Here is a 20,864-nt window from a genome sequence, read left to right on the forward strand (position 1 = left end):
GGGATATGGATTTCCTCCCTCGACTGCTGCAAAAGCCACATTTGGGGAAGGGGCTTGTTCTCTCAACCTATGGAGGGATCTCGGAACATAGGTTTAAAGCGAATCAAGGTGATATGTGTGAAGAGGAAGGCCTGGCAAAAACATTACACTGCTCTGCTAACGCTGGAACTCGGGGACATTCAATGAAGGTTGGAAGAGCCAAGTCGGCTAAATCTTCATGCATCACAGAGTTAAACTGTGGAACTTCCTGCCACAGGAGGCAGTGAGGGCCACTGTTAGGTTTTGGGCGAACATATCAAATGACACAGCAATTCTTCAGACAGCTCTTGTTTATTCACAGGCCAGAACAGAACTGAACTGAAGGGTTCAGCCAACCTGCTTATATAGCGCTCAACTACAAAGCAACAGTAACAACTTTCTGTAAGTATCCAATCAGTGAACGTCACTTTCAATTCCTTATTTGCATATGCGGACCTGAGTGAAAACTATCTACAGTATCCCCCTGATTGGATAGTTACAGAAAGTTGTTACTGTTGTGTTGTAGTGGAGCTCTATATAAGCAGGCTGGCTGAACCCTTCAGTTCAGTTCTGTTCTGGCCTGTGAATAAACAAGAGCTGTCTGAAGAATCGCTGTGTCGTCTGATATGTTCACCCACGACTTAACACTTCTCTTTGGGACATCTGGTTTCCCCCTGTGAGAACAGGATGCTGGCCTAGGCGGGCCACGGGCCTGACCCAGAAGACTCTTCCCACATTCTTATGACTCTGCTGCGGGCCCATGACATTATTTCAAGTTGGTTAGCCAAACGTGCTGCGTTGAGGATAACAGAAAGATGCCAGCCCTTTTTTTTGGCACATAGTTCTGCACACGCTCCCCGCTATCACTTAATCAGCGCATTCTCCCGGTGTTGACTTTTTCAATGCAAACAGAGTTTCTAGGAGAACCCGAACTGGTCCTGCAGGGTTTTTGCTTTGTCTTCCAGGCGGCTCAGATACCTGCTGCCGCCAACACCCATCTCAATGCTCTCAACCAATTCTCCGCATGGCTCTGGCTTCCCCACTGCCCTTCCCTCATCTGGGAGACAGCACATGAACACAGAGGGCAATCTCCTGTTCCAAAACACCTCTTGACAGCTGCTCTTTCAAAACCACAAAACAGAACATTCTCCGGGAAGGGGAGACCACATGTGTGCACATGCAACTGATCAGCACCACATTAATAAATTGGGGGGGGGGGGAGCATAAAACAATTTAAATTAAAGGGGAGGAGGCAGGTTTCCCAAAAGCCAAGATGCGAAAGAAATTTAGTCATGTGCATTGAAGTTTGGCAGATTGGTGCTTTTGAAAAGGCCAAGAAACCTCGATTCTGCAAGACAGGCACCCATGTTTGGAACATGGGGAGCTCCCTTATACTCATTGATCTATCTAGCTCAGTATCGTCTACACCAGGGGTCAGCAAACATTTTCAGCAGGGGGCCAGTCCACTGTCCCTCAGACCATGGGGGACGGACGGACTATATTTTTGGGGGGAAATAAATGAACAAATTCCTATGCCCCACAAATAACCCAGAGATGCATTTTAAATAAAAGGACACGTTCTACTCATGTAAAAACACGCTGATTCCTGGACCATCTGCTGGCCAGATTTAGAAGGCTATTGGGCCAGATCTGGCCCCCGGGCCTTAGTTTGCCTATCCATGGTCTGTTGTTGTTGTTTAGTCGTTTAGTCATGTCCGCCTCTTCGTGACCCCCTGGACCAGAGCATGCCAGGCACTCCTGCCTTCCACTGCCTCCCGCAGTTTGGTCAAACTCATGCTGGTAGCTTCGAGAACACCATCTCACCATCTCGTCCTCTGTCTTCCCCTTCTCCTTGTGCCCTCCATCTTTCACAACATCAGGGTTTTTTCCAGGGAGTCTTCTCTTCTCATGAGGTGGCCAAAGTCTTGGAGCCTCAGCTTCAGGATCTGTCCTTCCAGTCAGCACTCAGGGCTGTTTTCCTTCAGAATCGAGAGGTTTGATCTTCTTGCAGTCCATGGGACTCTCAAGAGTCTCCTCCAGCACCACAATTCAAAAGCATCCATTCTTTGGCGATCAGCCTTCTTTATGGTCCAGCTCTCACTTCCATACATCACTACTGGGAAAACCATAGCTTTAACTATACAGACCTTTGTTGGCAAGGTGATGTCTCTGCTTTTTAAGATCCATGGTCTACATTAAGGCTAACCTATTGCCCTTCCCCAAGTGGAATAGATAATGCTTTTAGGCCCGTTGGAAAGTTTTGTGTGGGTCTTGCCCTCCCCTTTTTGGGCACTGCACCAGCCAAGACGGTGGCAAAGAGCAGGGGTCTGGCCGACATGCTTGCAACCCCCTGCTGCAAAATGCCTCTTCGGTTCCCTGGCGACTTTTATCCATTGCCCTTATCAGACGTTTATTCATTTACAACTCCCTGACTGCAATAATAATAAAATAAAAGGTTTGGAATTTCAACCCCGTTCTGGCTTCCCGTTGCCAAAAATCCCCCGGCATGCTGCTGGCATCAGGCACATGAAAGATCTTACAAAAGAACACCAGCACAGAGCAAACAAGAGAAGGCTGTCTGGGCAAGAAGCAACTTTTAGAAAGACCTAAGGGCAGTTTTGCACACACACAGAGAGAGGCACACATTTCACTTTTTCTCTTTGCAGCTCAAGACTGCAGAATGGGGAAGGGCCGTGGCTTAGCTGCCTTGTATGCAGAAGGCTCCCCGGTCCCTGGCCATAGCTGTCAAGCGTCCCTTATTTGGCGGGACAGTCCCTTATCCCAGCGCCGTGTCCCGCTGCTGTCCCTTATTGATGATGTCCCTTAAATTTCCCGGGTTCAAAGGAAGCAGCTCCTCTCCCTCCCTGCCGGCCAGGGAGGAGGGAGGCTCCAACTGTGTTGCTTGGCTGCGTTGCTCACCCACTAAGGAGTCTAAGAACGACTGGGGGGTGGAGCTTGCATGCCTTGTGTCGATCAAATCGGCCGCGTTGCCTGGGGACTCGCCTTTGCTCAGCGCTTCCCAGCGGAGAGGTGACGGTGGTTTTCCTTGCTGCATCCCCTTTGCCGGGTTGCTGCGCTGTGGGAACCACCACTTGAGGCTTTGTTTGGCTGCTGGCTGGGCTTCCTGCCTTTGGCTCATAGGGGCTCAGATGTCAAACATACCTGTGTTCGAAAAATCCCTTATTTTGGCTGCTGATCCCTTATTTTCAAGGCTGCTGGTCCCTTATTTTCAAATCTGTAAGTTGACAGCTATGTCCCCAGCAACATCTCCAGGCAGGGCTAGGACATACTCCCTGCCTGAAACCCCAGACAGCTGCTGCCAGTCAGAGTATATAATGCTTGATTTCCATGGAGGCGCAAGTTACAGCAACAGCCAAGGCGACATTTTTCCACCTTCGCCGCATTAAGCAGTTGGTCCCTTACCTTTCCTGATCTGGCCACAGTGATCCATGCGACGGTCACCTCCGGGCTTGACTACTGTAATTCGCTCTATACAGGGCTGCCCTTGAAGCGGACCCAGAAACTCCAGCGGGTGCAGAATGCTGCAGCAAGGCTCCTCATGGGGTCCCTGCCATGGAAGCATATTCACACAGTGTTTTACTAGTTGCTCCCAGTGAAGTATAGGGTCAGGTTCAAGGTGCTGGTTGACCTTTAGAGCCCTTGTATTTACGGGACCGCCTCTCCTGGTCTGCCCCGCAGAGGACCTTAAGGTCCATGAATAACCATAGTTTTGAGGTCCCAGGCCCTAAGGAAGTCAGACTATCCTCCACCAGGGCCAGGGTCTTCTCAGTGATGGCTCCCACCTGGTGGAATACTCTGTCCCATGAGACCAGGGCCCTTCAGGATTTAACCTCCTTCCGTCAGGCCTGTAAGACAGAGCTATTCCGCCTGGCCTTTAATTTGAATTCAGCCTGATCTTTTATTTCCCTTCTCTTCCCTCCCCCTTCCCTTTTATGAAGCTCACCCACTCTGAGACCCCACAGCTAATTCTCCCCTGGCCTCCTCGCTGGCCCAAGTAGGACCAATTCAGCCAGCTAGCCCTGGGGATTATCTAATTGATTTTTTGATTTTTATTGTTATTCATGTTTTTATACTGTATTTTATGCTGCTTTTATAATTGTTTTAAAGTGTTTTAAATTTGTTGTCAGACGCCCTGAGCCTGCTTTTTGAACCAGGAAGGGCGGGGTATAAATAAATTATTATTATTATTATTATTATTATTATTATTATTATTACTATTATTGCTTTCGCCTAGACAATCCACAAGGAGTGAGCCAAAGAGCAAGCCTTGGCTACAGGTCCCTACTTTGTAGCCACACCCTGCCTAACGTTAGGGACGGCCCTGCATGCAATAAATTGAAATAACGTGCACACACACAAACCACAACCCCAGTCTCCTTGCAGGGGAGGGGAACCTTGAGCACTGAACTGGCTGCAACGTCTTGTGTTCAACAGCAAGGGACGGGACCTCCCTCTTTTTTTGTGCAAAATCAAATTGTATATAGGTAAAGGGTAAAGGGACCCTGACCATTAGGTCCAGTCATGGCCGACTCTGGGGTTGCGACGCTCATCTTGCTTTATTGGCCGAGGGAGCCGGCATACAGCTTCCGGGTCATGTGGCCAGCCTGACTAGGCCGCTTCTGGTGAACCAGAGCAGCGTACGGAAACACCGTTTACCTTCCCGCCAGAGCGGTACCTATTTATCTACTTGCACTTTGATGTGCTTTCGAACTGCTAGGTTGGCAGGAGCAGGGACCGAGCAATGGGAGCTCACCGCATCGTGGGGATTTGAACCGCCAACCTTCTGGTCGGCAAGCCCTGGGCTCTGTGGTTTAACCCACAGCACCACCCGCGTCCCTCAAATTGTATATAGCCCACTCAAAATTAATCCACCACAGGGAGTGTTGCTGAGGCTGGGGAAAAGTTCAGCCTGAGATTGTGATGATTTTCTTGAGTTTTATCTGCCATCCCCCCCCCCCCCCGAAGGAGGCCAGGGCAGCTGGCATCACTACAAAACACTACAAAAATTCCAAATGACTAAAAGCATGTTTTGAATTTCTACAGCAATTCTCAAGCTGCTGAAATATGTTGCCCTTCAAGCAGAAACGATTAGTGGTCTCATCTGAATGGCGGCAATGTTGGGGGCAAACACACTTCAGCAAGGACAGGGAGGCGGTTCCATCCTCAGGGCACCACCACAGAGAAGGCCCTGCTGCTGGGTCCTGCCTTGCAGGCCATGTGCATTAGCAGAACCACCAGCAAGGTCAGGGCCGGCCCACCAATTAGCTTTGGTTGGGCAGTTGCCTCAGGCGGCAACAGCTAGGAGGGACGGCAGATCCGGGCACACCAATGGCTTCCTTCTGTGCTTGTCGGCCGTGGCCACCTAGGAAGAGCGAGGCTTTGGCTGCCACCGCCCCATCCTGTCTTGCCCCTTTCTTTCTTCTCCACTGCCTTCAGCATGCTGGAACTTCCCTGCAGGGCCGAACCACCAATGAGACTGTTATGTACTGAGTGGAATAGGATCCAAATTGCAGCAGTCTGATTGGTCCTAGAACAATAGGATCCAAAATGCAGCAGTATGATTGGTCCTAGAACAATAGGATTCAGAATGCAGCAGTCTGATTGGTCCTAGAATAATAGGATCCAAAATGCAGCAGTCTGATTGGTCCTAGAACAATAGGATCCAAAACCCAGCCGTCTGATTGGTCCTAGAACAATAGGATTCAGAATGCAGCAGTCTGATTGGTCCTAGAACAATAGGATCTAGAATGCAGCAGTCTGATTGGTCCTAGAACAATAGGATTCAGAATGCAGCAGTCTGATTGGTCCGCAGGAGCCACCCAATCCAGCTCCAGGTGGAAGTGAATCTGCAACCTGATTGGCCTACAGGAGAATCCTGGAATTAGCCAATCACATGGGGCCCATTGTGTCAATAATGTATATAAAGCCGACATTTCAGGAGAAATTCCATTCCTCCTCACTACTGTGAGCTGAATAAAGAGCATGAAATCCACTCTCAACTCCGGGTATTTTTCACAGACTGAAGGAGGGGATTCTGCGTGCCCTTCTGCTGCCGCTACAGCCGTGTGACCCGTGAGGCTTTGGCAGCATGGCAGCCCCATGCTGTTTTACCTCGGGCGGCAAAATGGGATGGGCTACCCCTGCCTCCAGTTGCCTCAGGCGGTGGCAGAGAAGGCGGAAGCACTGGGAGGTTGGCAGAGGAAGCAGAGGCAGGGGGGTGGACGAGGAGTCAGGGCGCCATTTTCTGTTTTGCCTCAGGTGGCAAAATGTCTTGGGCCGGCCCTGAGCACAGCTTCGCTTGCCAACCTTCAGGCTGGTCCATATTGGGGGAGATGGTGCCTGTGTCTTTAAAAGCCTCGCCATCCTTGCCAGCTGAAGCGGCAGAGCCTGCCGCCTGGAAGGAGAGCGTGGCAAACATGGCCAGCCTTGCTGGATCACACATGGCCACGCACAGGAATATAACCAAGCGCTAAGTGACCGTAATCCCCGGACTCGGATCCAGCCAGTTATTAAAGTACAAAAGGGCAAATGGAGGCCAGAGGTCGGGGCAGTGAACCATGGGCAGACAAGAGAATCGCAGAGGGCATCTGCGCGCAACCGCCGCCGTTTCCAGGCCACGCTTCCTGCTGCTCAGATGCTCCGGCTGCCAATTTTGCACTGCTATCCGGTCAATCTTTTCTGCTTGATCGCTCTGCAGCCCAACGGACAATCTGGCTGATAGGACTCTTCGGGGGTTTTTGCAAAGATCAGATAAGCCAGGGCACATCGAATCGTAGGATCACATGCTTCACTCTTACAGCAAAGTAATGAATTATTGTACTTTAATATTTTGCTGGAAGCAGCCCAGAGTGGCTGGGGAAACCCAGCCAGATGGGCGGGGTATAAATGAATTATTATTATTATTATTATTATTATTATTATTATTATTATTATTGCTTTAGCTTATATTGGATGCTTTAGTCGGGATTCGATAACCCTTGGACTCCCAGCTCTACAAGTCTATGATTCTATAATTATGTATTTAGAGTAGTTTATTATTATTATTATTATTATTATTCGAGTTCGGGATTTTTACATACATTATATTATCTCCTTCCAATGTTTAAATTTCCCATACAATTTTTTCCTTTCCCTCCCTCCCCCCCCCATATCCATTTGAAGGGTTCAAACAATTATCCTCAGCCACCGGCATAGCGTCTTTAGTTTCCACCAAATGTCTTTTGTTCCAGTAGTTTTTATCCATTGAAGATAGGGGTTCCATCTGTTCCTTATCATGGTGGACTTGACCTTCCACGTTGTTTCCTGTGACATAACTGCGACAATGTCCGACTGAATAAAGGTACAGGGGTAAAGGGACCCCTGATCGTTAGGTCCAGTCGAGGACGTCTCTGGGGTTGTGGCGCTCATCTCGCTTTACTGGCCGAGGGAGCCGGCGTACAGCTTCCGGGTCACGTGTCCAGCATGACTAAGCCGCTTCTGGCGAACCAGAGCAGCGCACGGAAACGCCGTTTACCTTCCCGCCGGAGTGGTACCTATTTATCTACTTGCACTTTGACGTGCTTTCGAACTGCTAGGTGGGCAGGAGCAGGGACTGAGCAACGGGAGCTCACCCCATAGCAGGGATTCGAACTGCTGACCTTCTGATCGGCAAGTCCTAGGCTCTGTTTTTTAACTCACAGGTTCAAACAAATAACTATCCCATTCCTCTACTGTCCATTTTTCTCTCTCTTTCTAACCTAAATCTATCATTGCCTTTCCCACTAATATCATAGCTCTGAAGGTAAACTGGTCCCCTTTCTCTCTAGCCGTGTTTCCAATTATACCCATTGTCATGAAATCAAAGTCTATTGAAAGCTTCACTTTAAAAAATTCATTAATAACCTTTAGGATTTTTTTCCAGAATTCCTTTACCTCTGGGCATTCCCAGTACATATGGGAAAACCATCCCTTGGCTTGTTTACAGTGCCAACAGTTAGAATTCAATCCTGCTACCATATTAGCAAACTGGGCCAGAGTTCTGTACCATTTTAGAAATAATTTTAATTCCAGCTCTCTAAATTTGCTTACTTTAATCTCATCTATTCCTTTTATTCTCCTTTCAACCGTTGATTCGCTAACTTGTTCTTCCTTAAAAGGTAAAGGGACCCCTGACCATTAGGTCCAGTCGTGGCCGACTCTGGGGTTGTGGGGCTCATCTCGCTTTACTGGCCGAGGGAGCCGGCGTACAGCTTACGGGTCATGTGGCCAGCATGACTAAGCCACTTCTGGCGAACCAGAGCAGCGCACGGAAACGCCTTTTACCTTCCCGCCGGAGCGGTACCTATTTATCTACTTGCAGTTTGACGTGCTTTCGAACTTCTAGGTTGGCAGGAGCAGGGACCAAGCAACGGGAGCTCACCCCATCGCGGGGATTCGAACCGCTGACCTTCTGATCGGCAAGTCCTAGGCTCTGTGGTTTAACCCACAGCGCCACCCGCGTCCCTATGTTCTTCCTTACTCCACATCTTTTGAATAAGTTGTCTTGTCTGTTTCTTATTTGTAATCATTCTCTTATAGATTTTACCTATCATTCCTTGTATTTAGAGTAGTAAACTGCCTTCAAAGAGCCTCCCTTTGTGGTGCTGTGGTTAGAGCGCTGGACTGCGACTTGGCAGAGCAGGGTTCGAATTCCCGTTCAGCCATGAAGTTCCTTTGGTGAGCTTGGGCCAGTCACTGCCTCTCAGCTTAACCTACCTCCCAGGGTTGTTGTGAAGAGAGGAGGATGAGAACTATGCCTGCCCCTTTGAACTCCTTGGAAGAAACATGGGGTATGCATGCAAATAATAATAATAATAATTTTATTTCATGACATTTATTTCTACTACCACTACTCCAACTGTTAGATTTCTTACCCACCTTCCAAGCAACATTTCCTAGATGTATCCGTAAAACATTATAAAATGCAACAGAAAAACAAGAAAGAGAAGGTTGCCTTGTTGAGTGGTCCTGCTCAGGGCATAGCTGTCAACCGTCCCTTATTTGGTGGGAAAGTCCCTTATCCCAGTGCTGTGTCCCGCTGCTGTCCCTTATTGATGGATGTCCCTTAAATTTCCCGGGTTTCAAAGGAAGCAGCTCCTCTCCCTCCCTCCCTGCCGGCCAGGGAGGAGGGAGGCTCCAACTGTGTTGCTTGGCTGCGTTGCTCACCCAATAAGGAGTCTAAGAACGACTGGGGGGTGGAGCTTGCATGCCTTGTGCCGATCAAATCTGCCGCCTTGCCTGGGGACTCGCCTTTGCTCAGCGCTTCCCAGCTGAGAGGTGATGGTGGTTTTCCTTGCTGCATCCCCTTTGCCGGGTTGCTGCGCTGTGGGAACCACCGCTTGAGGCTTCGTTTGGCTGCTGGTTGACTAAAATCCCTTATTTTGGCTGCTGATCCCTTATTTTCAAATCTGTAAGTTGACAGCTATGGTTCAGGGTGCCAGCCAGCCAGCTTTGCCTGATCCCAGGATACTCCATTCCATTCCCACCCGCCACCCCCCCCTCAGCACCCTGCAGTCTGGGCCCACACAGCATATGAGGGAGAGACTCCATTAGGCAAGGCCTCCTTCCACCTGCCTTGCCTCACTTTCTGCTTCTCAATGTGTATCGTATTGTTTTATGTACTGTGGCTTGCCGTTGTTTTATTGATTGTAGTTTAGATATTATTGTAACTGTTGAGTGGATTTCTGTTTAACTTTTATATGTTGATATTATTATTTTATACTATTCTAATGATTGTTGAATGTTACTTTTTAGATGGAGGTTGCCTATTTTAAAGTCATATTTTTGTATTGCATTAGATTGTTATAAAATGTACATTTTTTGTTTCTTCAGCTTGAGTATTGTAAGATAGAAAGGTGGTATACAAATTAAAAATGATAATGATATTCAGTCCCCACCGGGCTCTTTTTCAGAAGAGGGCGAATTCCCCCTCAAAAAGACGTCTTGTGCTTCTGCAGACTTATGCGGTTTTCCTCCAAATTTCCTTATGCTCCCTCGTAACACTAGAACTTGCAGAAATCCACTGGCGCTGAAGATTCAGGACAGATTGAAGAAAGCCCTTCGTCATGCAGCACACATACTGCGGAACTCACTGCCACAAGAGGCAGTGACGGCCAGAGGTGTAGGAAGGTCAGGTGGTACCCAGTGCGGAACATTTCTTGTCACCCCCCCAATTTATTATTATTATTATTATTAAAATGGTTTGCAAAAATGGATTTACGTTATTTCATATTTTCTTACAAAGGTGTCTGGATTCTGAGCCTCTGATAACAAAGTAGGCGACTATGGACAGATACTTAAATCTACAGGGTGGGTTGTGTTATTTTATTTATATTTGTTGTTTATTTATTTAATAAAACTTATTTTTTAAAAAAACCTGCAAAGCGGTTTACCATAACAAAAAACACACCAAAAATCACACACCACAGAAGCGAAATCAAGAAAAAACAACAACCTGGCTTTAAAACATACAAAAGCTACAATATTAAGATTAAAATTACTTCAATGTCCTAAGCATCTAGGTATGCTTGCCTAAAGAAGAATGCTTTTAGCAGGTGCCCGAAAAGAGTCTAGCAAAGGCACGGGCTTTGTTGAAATTTCAGCCTTAACGACATAGGAAAACGGCCAAGTAAACAGCTATTTTCGTGGAGGAGGGTCAAGATATTAACTGATGTGCATGGAATTTCATATGTAGCTATATAATCCCTAGTGTAGTAAGGTAGGACCTTTGGAGCAGGCATTTTTTAAAAAAATGATTTTTATGAACCACCCTAGTAGAGCAGTAATAAGGGTAAAGGGGCCCCTGACCATTAGGTCCAGTCGTGGCTGACTCGGGGGTTGTGGCGCTCATCGTACTTTATTGGCCGAGGGAGCCGGCGTACAGCTTCCAGGTCATGTGGCCAGCATGACTAAGCCGCTTCTGGCGAACCAGAGCAGTGCACAGAAACGCTGTTTACCTTCCCGCCAGAGCGGTACCTATTTATCTACTTGCACTTTGACGTGCTTTCGAACTGCTAGGTTGGCAGGAGCAGGGACCGAGAAACGGGAGCTCACCCTGTCACAGGGATTCGAACTGCCGACCTTCTGATCGGCAAGTCCTAGGCTCTGTGGTTTAACCCACAGCGCCACCCACATCCCTTAGGGCAGTAATAGTTCCTTGATAATTTGTCTCCCCCCTCCATGATGGCACTTTGGGCAGACCGCCCCCCCTTTCCTACGCCCCTGGTGACGGCCACCAACCCAGTTGGCTTTAAAAGAGGATTAGACAAATTCATGGAGGAGGAGAGGGCTAGCGATGGCTACTAGGCAGGATGGCAAAGCTCTGAACATCTCTCTTTGTTGATTAGAATGTAATCCTGATAGTTCACCTGATATTAGGCGAACTAATACCAGTGTACTGGAAAAAGCAAAGATCACCAGTGTCGAAGCAATGATTCTTCAACATCAACTTCGTTGGACTGGTCATGTTGTGCGGATGCCTGATGATCGCCTTCCAAAGCAGCTACTCTATTCCGAACTTAAAAATGGAAAGCGCAATGCTGGTGGTCAACGAAAGCGGTTTAAAGACTCTCTTAAGGCAAATCTTTAAAAACGTAGTATAAACACCGACAATTGGGAAACACTGGCCTGCGAGCGCTCCAGTTGGAGAACAGCCTTTACCAAAGGTGTCATGGGCTTTGAAGACATTCGAACTCAGGACGCAAGGGAGAAACGTGCCAAGAGGAAGGCACACTTGGCAAATCCACACCGTGATCAACTCCTGCCCGGAAACCAATGTCCCCACTGTGGAAGGATATGTGGATCCAGAATTGGCCTCCACAGTCACTTACGGACTCATTGTTAAAACCGTGTTTATGGAACACAATCTTACTCGGCTACGAGGGATCGCCAAAGAAGAGATCCTGATAACGCCAAGGTTGCAGCTGCATATTTCTGCATTGCAGGGGTTTGGACTGGATGATCCCACAGGGTCCCTTCCAACTCTCCAATTCTATGAGCAGCTGCTGAATTTTGAGCAAAGGCGCCCCTTATTCCAGGCAATATCCAGACACCACCGCTGCATTTGCAAGTCACAATAAAACTGGTTTCTCCATCCCGGTGCCCTCCAGATATTCTGGACCACGACTCTGACCAGGGCTGATCCATCGGCTTTTTCTTACGTTCTTACATTCCATGCTCAGGAACTGCCAGTACTCTCCGCCAAGCAAGGATCACAACATCTGGGCTGCCCCAGATCCCGAATTCTGAATGGCCTGCCATTGTTTCCCGTTCCAGCAGTGCCTCAACATAACGTCCCTTTGTCGTTTTACAAGGCGGATAGAGCAGCGCTGAGGGAAAGTCTTTGGGGTGGAGGGGAGAAGGGAACTGGGGCAGAAGACAATGGCCTCATTGATCTTCCCGTGTTGGGGGCAGGGTCACGCGTTGGGGGCATATGCATTCGTATTTTCTTCCTAGAGTGCGTCTGGCTGCTGAAATCAGCATGAATAATCATTTTTCAAAAAATGACCAAAGGACAAGTTTGCAATCCAAAATGTTAAGAGTAGTAACACACCTCTCATCTCAGTGCACAAGCTTCAGGCAGCCTGATAAGATTATCTGTGAATAACTTACCAAATATTTGCAAATGCGGTATCTATCTATCTATCTATCTATCTATCTATCTATCATCTATCTATCTATCTATCTATCTATCTATCTATCTATCTATCATCTATCTATCTCTATCATCTATCATCTATCATCTATCATCTATCATATCATCTATCTATATCTAATCTATCTATCATCTATCATCTATCTATCTATCTATCTATCTATCTATCTATCTATCTATCATCTATCTATCATCTACAGTGGTACCTCTGGTTACAGATGCTTCAGGTTACATACGCTTCAGGTTACAGACTCCGCTAACCCAGAAATAGTACCTCGGGTTAAGAACTTTGCTTCAGGATGAGAACAGAAATCGTGCTCCGGCGGCACGGCGGCAGCGGGAGGCCCCATTCGCTAAAGTGGTGCTTCAGGTTAAGAACAGTTTCAGGTTAAGAACGCACCTCCGGAACGAATTAAGTACTTAACCCGAGGTACCACTGTATCTATCTATCTATCTATCTATTAAAAAAACTGGAGCATCATGGACTGGGGAGTCCTTGCAAAAAGCCCCTTTGAATTCAAGCCACACATGTTGATTTGCACATCCACAGGAAAGCTCCATGCAACAGGCTTCTGTTGTGCCCATTTTGCAGATGAGCACTGAGGCTGGGAAAGCGAATTCCCTGAGACCATCCAGGGAGTTCGCGGCCAAGACTGAAACAAACAAAAAAGAGTTCCTTCTGTGGTTTCCAGCTGATAATTTTATTGGTTTATTCTCTTCGTAAACTGCTTTGAGGTTTTTTCGTTTGCTTGTTTTTACAATCAGGCGGTGCACAAATTTTATGAAATAAATAATAAATAAATGTAGAGTTAACTTTTAATCATTGCATTATTATTATATTTAGTGTTGTGCTCTAGCGATATTAAAAAGCTTTATTATAAACAATTGGAATCACCGACGCGCTTGTGGAAAACGCAGGGTATAAATAAAAAGGATTCAGCTGTGCTTGTTTTGAGCCCGAGTCTGTTGTTCCATGTGACAACAAGCTCCTGTACGACTCTTGGAAGACCCACGGACCACCACAACCCCCGCACCCTACGACAGAAGACCACCACCATCCAAAGCCCTCCACCCGTCAGGTCCCGTGGAAAATGTCTACTGGGGCAGAGGAGAACCCAACTCCTGAAATGCTTTCTGGGTCCCAAAATCCTTTCCGCCTGCCCTCCGTCCGAGGGGCCTGGAAGGAGCCTTGGCAGCTCTGGGGGGCATGTGTGTCTCCAGTCTTTTCCAGAGTCTTGCCTCTGCTCTTCCGTCACCCCGACCTCGGTTCATACCTCCGCTGGCGCGATGGCACCCGGTGTCTCGCCTCCCTGTGGAAAGAGAGAAAGAAGGGGAATGAGGAAAGCAAAGCTTGAGGGTTTACCGTATTTTTCGCTCCATAAGAAAACAAGAAAAAAAATATTCTGAACAAAACAATGGAAGTATGATTTTTGTGGTTTATGCTGTGGCCACAGACATGTGATTTGACAGTGAGTTTGGGGTGACCCAATGCAAAAATCCCGAGAATCCATGTGGATCCGTGCTTTGTAACCACGTTTTTACACCATTGCGGCCCCACGAAACAGTGGGTGCATGATTTTTTTGGTGCAGGCTGTAGCCATGGACATGCTATGTGATCTGATGGTGAATTTGGGGTGACCCAATGCAAAAATCCTGAGGATCCATGGGCTTTTACCTCCCCCTCCCAGGCAGCCTCCTTTATTGCTAGCGTCCCTTATCTCTCTCCCCGACCGCTTGCCAATCAACTGTTTCCTTTCAACACCCCCTTCCCTCTTGTTTACCTTAGTGTCTTTTCCTTAGCTGGAGCAGTTTTTCGCTCCTCCTTTTTTCTAATTTCTCTCCTCATTGCTTGTTTTACTCTTCCTGTCTCCTCTCCTTGCAAGTTTGCTGTCTTTACCTCCCCCCTCCCAGGCAGCCTCCTTTATCTCTAGTGTCCCTTTTCTCTCTCCCCGATTGGCAAACGATCAGCGGCTTTGTTTCAACACCCACTTCCCTTTTTCAAAAAAAAAAAGCATGATCTGCTTTCCACCCCTGCTTTTCGCCTTCTGGCGGTTCCCTCATTGTGAGAAGTGAGGTTACAGGGAACCAGGCAGAGGGCCTTCTCAGTGGTGGCACCCGCCCTGTGGAACGCTCTCCCATCAGATGTCAAGGAAATAAGCAGCTATCTTATCTTTAAAAGACATCTGAAGGCAGCCCTGTTTAGGGAAGTTTTTAATATTTAATGCTGTATTGTTTTTAACACTTGATTGGGAGCCGCCCAGAGTGGCTGGGGAAACTCAGCCAGATGAGTGGGGTATAAATAATAAATTATTATTATTATATTATTATTACTACTCTTGGTCAGCGGCGGAGGATGCAGCCCGGGCGCCTGGGGCAAGCCGCCCATAGGAACGGAAATCATTTCAGCTGCCTAAACGGTTTTTATCCTAACTTGTTATAACTTGTTTTTGTTTTTTTTAATAATTGCGTTAGAAATAGTTCACTATTTTCCCTAAGCCACTTTCAATCTACGTTCATTTGATAAAGAAAAAGGGCAGGGCATTTAAAAATATATATAAATAATCAAATAAGTAAGACTACCCATTATTTGCTGTTCTCTATGAATCCGTGAGCTCTTCCCTGCAGTGATAACAATCCAGATACTGTTTCCGTAATCATTTAATTCCAAGATGAAAGACGGATGAGTCAGGAGCTCCTTCACTGCGGCGGAAGGTGGCAAGGCTTTCTCAGCCTCTGAATCACGCACAGAGTATCAATCAAATCAGAGGTTGAAATGAGTTCAGGGGCATTATCCCACGACAAGCGATCTCCTTATTGGTTTTATTTATTTAGGTGATCTGTATATGCCTTCATATTGTCAGGGACTGGACTGAGGAGGGGAGACGGTATAGATTTAGAACGGCGGTTTGCAGAAGGTCATAGCTCAGAGGCTGCAGAGCGGAGAAGCTGGGAAATATTGGGAGAAGGGCAGGAGGAAGAAGAAGCTGACAGATTCAGTGTCCTTGGAAAGCAATCCGGATCCCTCTTCTCCCAGAACTCAGCGGGCATTGAAAGTAGGAGAACAGAAAGCTCAGAGGCAGAAAGCACAGACCAGCCAGTGCAGGGATGACGTAGAATAGGAGAGACGGAGAGGGTGGGGATTTACTCAGAGCAATTATCTGAGAGACGGCATTCCTTCGTCTCTCTCTGTGAATATGGAATAAAGTACTAGGGAAGTCCAGCCAGATGGGCGGGGTATAAATAAATTATTATTATTATTATTATTATTATTATTATTATTATTATTATTATGTAAGAACGCTTCTTGTTTATCTACTTCTTGGCTGACACCGTGAGAGGGATCAGATTCCCTGATCCACATATGCAGTCTCCAAGTGGTTTCTTACTATACTAAAAACACCACAAATAAAAAACTAAACAATAAAAAAAATCATATTTTACAGCAGCACTCTTAAACATCAGCATGGATGTTCCAATGTATGTATTCAAATACTTTCGAAATGTGAAGATTTTGTTTGGTTTTTATTGTATCATTTTGCATTGGTGCCTATATTGCTTGTGAATTGCCTTGGGTTGTCCTTTTTGGACGGAGGTAAAGGGACCCGTGACCATTAGGTCCAGTCGTGACCGACTCTGGAGTTGTGGCGCTCATCTTGCTTTATTGGCCGAGGGAGCTGGCGTACAGTTTCCGGGTCATGTGGCCAGCATGACTAAGCCACTTCTGGTGAACCAGAGCAGCACATGGAAACACCGTTTACCTTCCCGCTGGAGTGGTACCTATTCATCTACTTGCACTTCATGCTTTTGAACTGCTAGGTTGGCAGGATTTTGGACGGAAGGCGGCATATAAATAAAAAGAAAACATAATATAACGCCAGCAGAACAAATACACTGCAGAGGGCCTTCTCGGTAGTGGCGCCCGCCCTGTGGAACGCCCTCCCATCAGATGTCAAAGAGAACAACAACTACCAGACTTTTAGAAGGCATCTGAAGGCAGCCCTGTTCAGGGAAGTTTTTAATGTTTGATGTTTTATTGTGTTTTTAATATTCTGTTGGGAGCCGCCCAGAGTGGCTGAGGAAACCTAGCCAGATGGGCAGGGTAGAAAGAAATTATCATCATCATCATCATCATTATTTAGGGAAAAGGCGAGTTTGCAAAACTGTGTTTGGCATGGAGAGAGAAGGGAGAGAACAGTTTTTCTCCTTCTGCCATAACACTGGAACTCATAGCTATCCAACAAGATTGAAGGCTGGAAGATTCAGGACAGATAAAAGAAAGTCCTTATTCACACAGCAGGTAGTTAAACTGTGGAACTCACTGCCACAGGAGACAGTGCAGGCCACCAGCCGGGATGGCTTTAAAAGAGGATTGGACAAATTCATGGAGGAGGAGAGGGCAGGGTATAAACAAACAAACAAACAAACAAACAAACAAAAAACAACAACAACACACCAGTAAATTGGATATGACCTATGGATGATGTGTGCGGCCATATTACCTGTGATGACCTATTCACACATGCAAGAGACCCTTGAAGGCGCCCCCTTGGGTGTAACTGGGCCTGATCCCACAAGGCAGCCTACCTGCATCTCAGCATCGAGGCTCAAGGTCTCGTAGATGTTCTCAAAGTGCTTTTCTGGGATGGGGGGCGGCTCCTCCTCTTCCTGTTCGGGGGCCTTGCGGTGGTTTGCCGGCTGCCACTCCTGCGCTGGCCTGGGCCTCTTGCACACCTTGGCATACATGGCGCTCAGCCTTTTCTCCATGTCATAGCTGGTCTGGATGGGGGCCGCTCCCTCGGGTGTCGGTCCCGGCACCTGGCCCAGGGACTCGCTGCCCTGCAAGGCTGTAGGTGGCTGTACTGGCACCCCACTGGACCCTATAGTCCTCGTGTCCCTCCTGCGCGATTCGGCGGATCCTGCAAGCGGGTCCCCTGGGGCTGCACCACAACCTGCGCTGCTAATGATTGTCAAGTCAGAGCCCTGCCTTCTTTCCAACTGGTCCCTGGTATATAATGCCCTTTCTCCATCCTCGATGCTTTCGTAAACTTGGTTGTCGATGTTCCCATTCAGGGGCTGCGCTTCAGATACACGGGCCTCCTTCGGGGTCATCGGGAGTTTCCTGAACTGCAACGAGCTCGGGGAAGTTGCTTTCGTGCACGATGCTCCTGATGGTCCCAGGTGGTGCGGATCCGACTTTCCGACCTTCTCCAGAGTTTGGTGGTTTGAGCTAACCGCCCGCATTTCTTTTGGGGAGCTGGCGTTTCTGTGCTCGAAGTCTGCAGCGAAACCATTCGTTTGCCTCTCCGCCTGATGACTGGCCAAAGAGCTACCTGCAGATAATGAGATGCATTAATACATCGTCAGCTGGCTTTCTTTGTTCCAGTTGTGGCAGGAGATGATAATAGATTAAAAAGTTTCTGCCACTGCTTCTTACAGGTGTGGTGAATTATCCTGGACATCCTTAAATTTTTAATGTTTTTGCTTTTCTTCTTCTGGGGCTCTGATTCCCTCCCCCCCCCCCCCCGTGATTTATTGGTATGTAATGGGTGATTTATAGCACCTGGACCAGAGGAATTGTTCATTTTGTGGTCTGGTGCTCTTTCATGTTGTTTGAAATTGTCCACTAGGGTCAAGAGGAGCCCATTTGTTATCGCTAAAAATTTTTTTATATTGAGGAGGTCCGTGGATATCTGATCCTGCAGGTACTCCCCCACACACTTCTATTCTATTTTCTCCCCCTCCCCCCAAAAAAATTGTATTGGTTTTCACAAAATTAAAAACACACTAACAAATAAACAGACAACAGAAATCATAACCTTATTAAAACTAATCTTCTTAACATTGTTAAGTGACTTCCTCGTATCCCCCTAGCTGAATTTCAGTGCATATCATTTTAACGGTTTTCCAATTCAAAGTTCTTCTAATCTTAACTTAATCACTTAACATCTCTTTTTCTTCCCAATTCCGCATTAAACATGATAATTCATCACATTACTTATTTAAGTCCTAAGCCTAGTGATTGCAAGCTTTTCCCAATTAATTTAACTTAACATATTTAACTAAATAGTCATTAAATACTTCTATTCTATTTTCTTTAGAAGTGGGAATGATAGGCATTTTAATTACATGTTGCTTTGAGTACTTTTTTTTGGGGGGGGAGAATATAACTCGTTTTTTAAAAATAAATGCACATCATCAACAAATGCTCCCTTAAATAATAAGCTCCCAGCAAGAAAGCTAATGCAGTAGGGATCATGGTAAACTGGAAATTTAAACCCAAACATGTGCACCAGGCCAGTGTCATTTGCTGGTGCACATTCCAGGTGCACATTCCAGGGACTGGTGTTCGGAGGGGGGAGGGGGAGCACACCGCACTGGGTGCCATTTGGAGAAAGGGCGCCATCACGGCTGCCTCGCGGGACGCGTACTGTGCTCCAGCGCTGTGCTGCACCACACGCACACACACCCGGGCGACGCACCACACTGCCAGGACGCGTGCCAGCCACACCCCCGCCTGTTCTCCGCTCCAGGGGCTGCAGCATATTGCTCCGCCACTGATTCCAGGAACCCAATTTAAAAAATTTTGGGAAATGATACACAATGAATCAAAGAAAATGTTTAGAATGACATTTGTTAAAAAAAGCATTTCTGTTAGGGATTGTAGGACAAGGCCCACCAAGGAAAATAAAGAATTTATTCATGTATGCTACAACAGCGCCCATCACTTCCTGGCAAACAGAAGGGGAAGAAATGGAGGCAGTGAGAGATTTTACTTTCTTGGGCTCCATGATCACTGCAGATGGAGACAGCAGTCACAAAATTAAAAGGCACCTGCTTCTTGGGAGAAAAGCAATGACAAACTTAGACAACATCTTAAAAAGCAGAGACATCACCTTGCCAATAAAGGTCCATATTGTTCAAGCTATGGTTTTCCCAGTAGCAATGTATGGAAGTGAGAGCTGGACCATAAAGGCTGATCACCAAAGAATGGATGCTTTTGAATTCTGGTGCTGGAGGAGACTCTTGAGAGTCCCATGGACTGCAAGAAGATCAAACCTCTCCATTCTGAAGGAAATCAGTCCTGAGTGCTCACTGGAAGGACAGATCCTGAAGCTGAGGCTCCAAGACTTTGGCCACCTCATGAGAAGAGAAGACTCCCTGGAGAAGACACTGATGTTGGGAAAGATTGAGGGCACAAGGAGAAGGGGACGACAGAGGACGAGATGGTGGGACAGTGTTCTCGAAGCGACCAGCATGAGTTTGACCAAATTGCAGGAGGCAGTGGAGGACAGGAGGGCCTGGCGTCCTCTGGTCCGTGGGGTCACGAAGAGGTGGACACGACTAAACGACTAAACAACAACAACAATAGCGGCAAGAGTCTTGATAGCACAAGGGTGGAAGAATGAGGAAACCCCGACAAAAGAACAGTGGCAAGAGAAACTGATGAACTATGCAGAGCTGGCTAAACTAACGTATAAACTGCGAGATAAGGACAACTGTGACTTGAAAGAAGAACGGGAACTTCTTACAACTTACTTAAAAAGACAACAAAATGAATTCGACTCCTTGGCAGGTTTTGAATAAACATACACAAATTTATTGATTGTCAACATAGCAGATAGATAATATAAGGATTTATGCCATTTCACAGTATGCAGAGAATTATATGTGCTGAAAAATCAGAGAGAGGAGCTGAGGGAAGGAAATAATGAATATGATATGTTTTGATATTTTGATATGTTGAAATTGTTAATTAAAAAAAACTTTTAAAAAAAAGATTAAAGGAACCCAAATATTGAAGGATACGTCGAGGGAACGGATGATATTATTAATTGTTGTTATTGTCATGAATATTATTATTATGGTATCCCAGCCCTCTTCAAGGAGGCTCCGAAGGCAAATAGTCAGCCTTAAGATGGCAAGCGCAATGCAGCAGACTTGGACTGTTAAAACTATTTAAACCGTAGCAGCTTCCAAAATGTGGAACTTCCTCCCCATAGAGTTGCATCAGCCATCCTCATTATACAGTTTCCATCCTTTGCTGAAGATGCACTGGCTTTTGGACAGTTAAAAATTGTGTGGTTCCCCTCCCCTCCCCTCCCCGTTGGGGCCAGCCTTGTTGTCTGATGGTACATTCTTTGGTTTGCTTATAAAT

At 46.8% G+C, this 20,864-nt stretch overlaps 1 protein-coding gene across 2 annotated transcripts in view; it reads right to left on the reverse strand.

The window, feature by feature from the left end:
* Window positions 1-13,394: 13,394 nt before the first annotated feature.
* The window catches only part of LOC114594935 (uncharacterized), a 40,860-nt gene continuing 33,390 nt past the window's right edge, over window positions 13,395-20,864 (reverse strand). For both annotated transcript variants that reach the window (XM_077925383.1, XM_028725229.2), the window contains 2 exons: window positions 17,294-18,039; window positions 13,395-14,019 (listed from right to left, as the gene is read on the reverse strand). In XM_077925383.1, the coding sequence (XP_077781509.1) occupies window positions 13,978-14,019; window positions 17,294-18,039 (788 nt within the window). In that variant the 3' untranslated portion in view covers window positions 13,395-13,977. The remainder of the gene's footprint in view (window positions 14,020-17,293; window positions 18,040-20,864) is intronic.

Source organism: Podarcis muralis, chromosome 3, assembly GCF_964188315.1.
Source record: "Podarcis muralis chromosome 3, rPodMur119.hap1.1, whole genome shotgun sequence".
In the NCBI taxonomy this organism is placed as follows: domain Eukaryota; kingdom Metazoa; phylum Chordata; class Lepidosauria; order Squamata; family Lacertidae; genus Podarcis; species Podarcis muralis.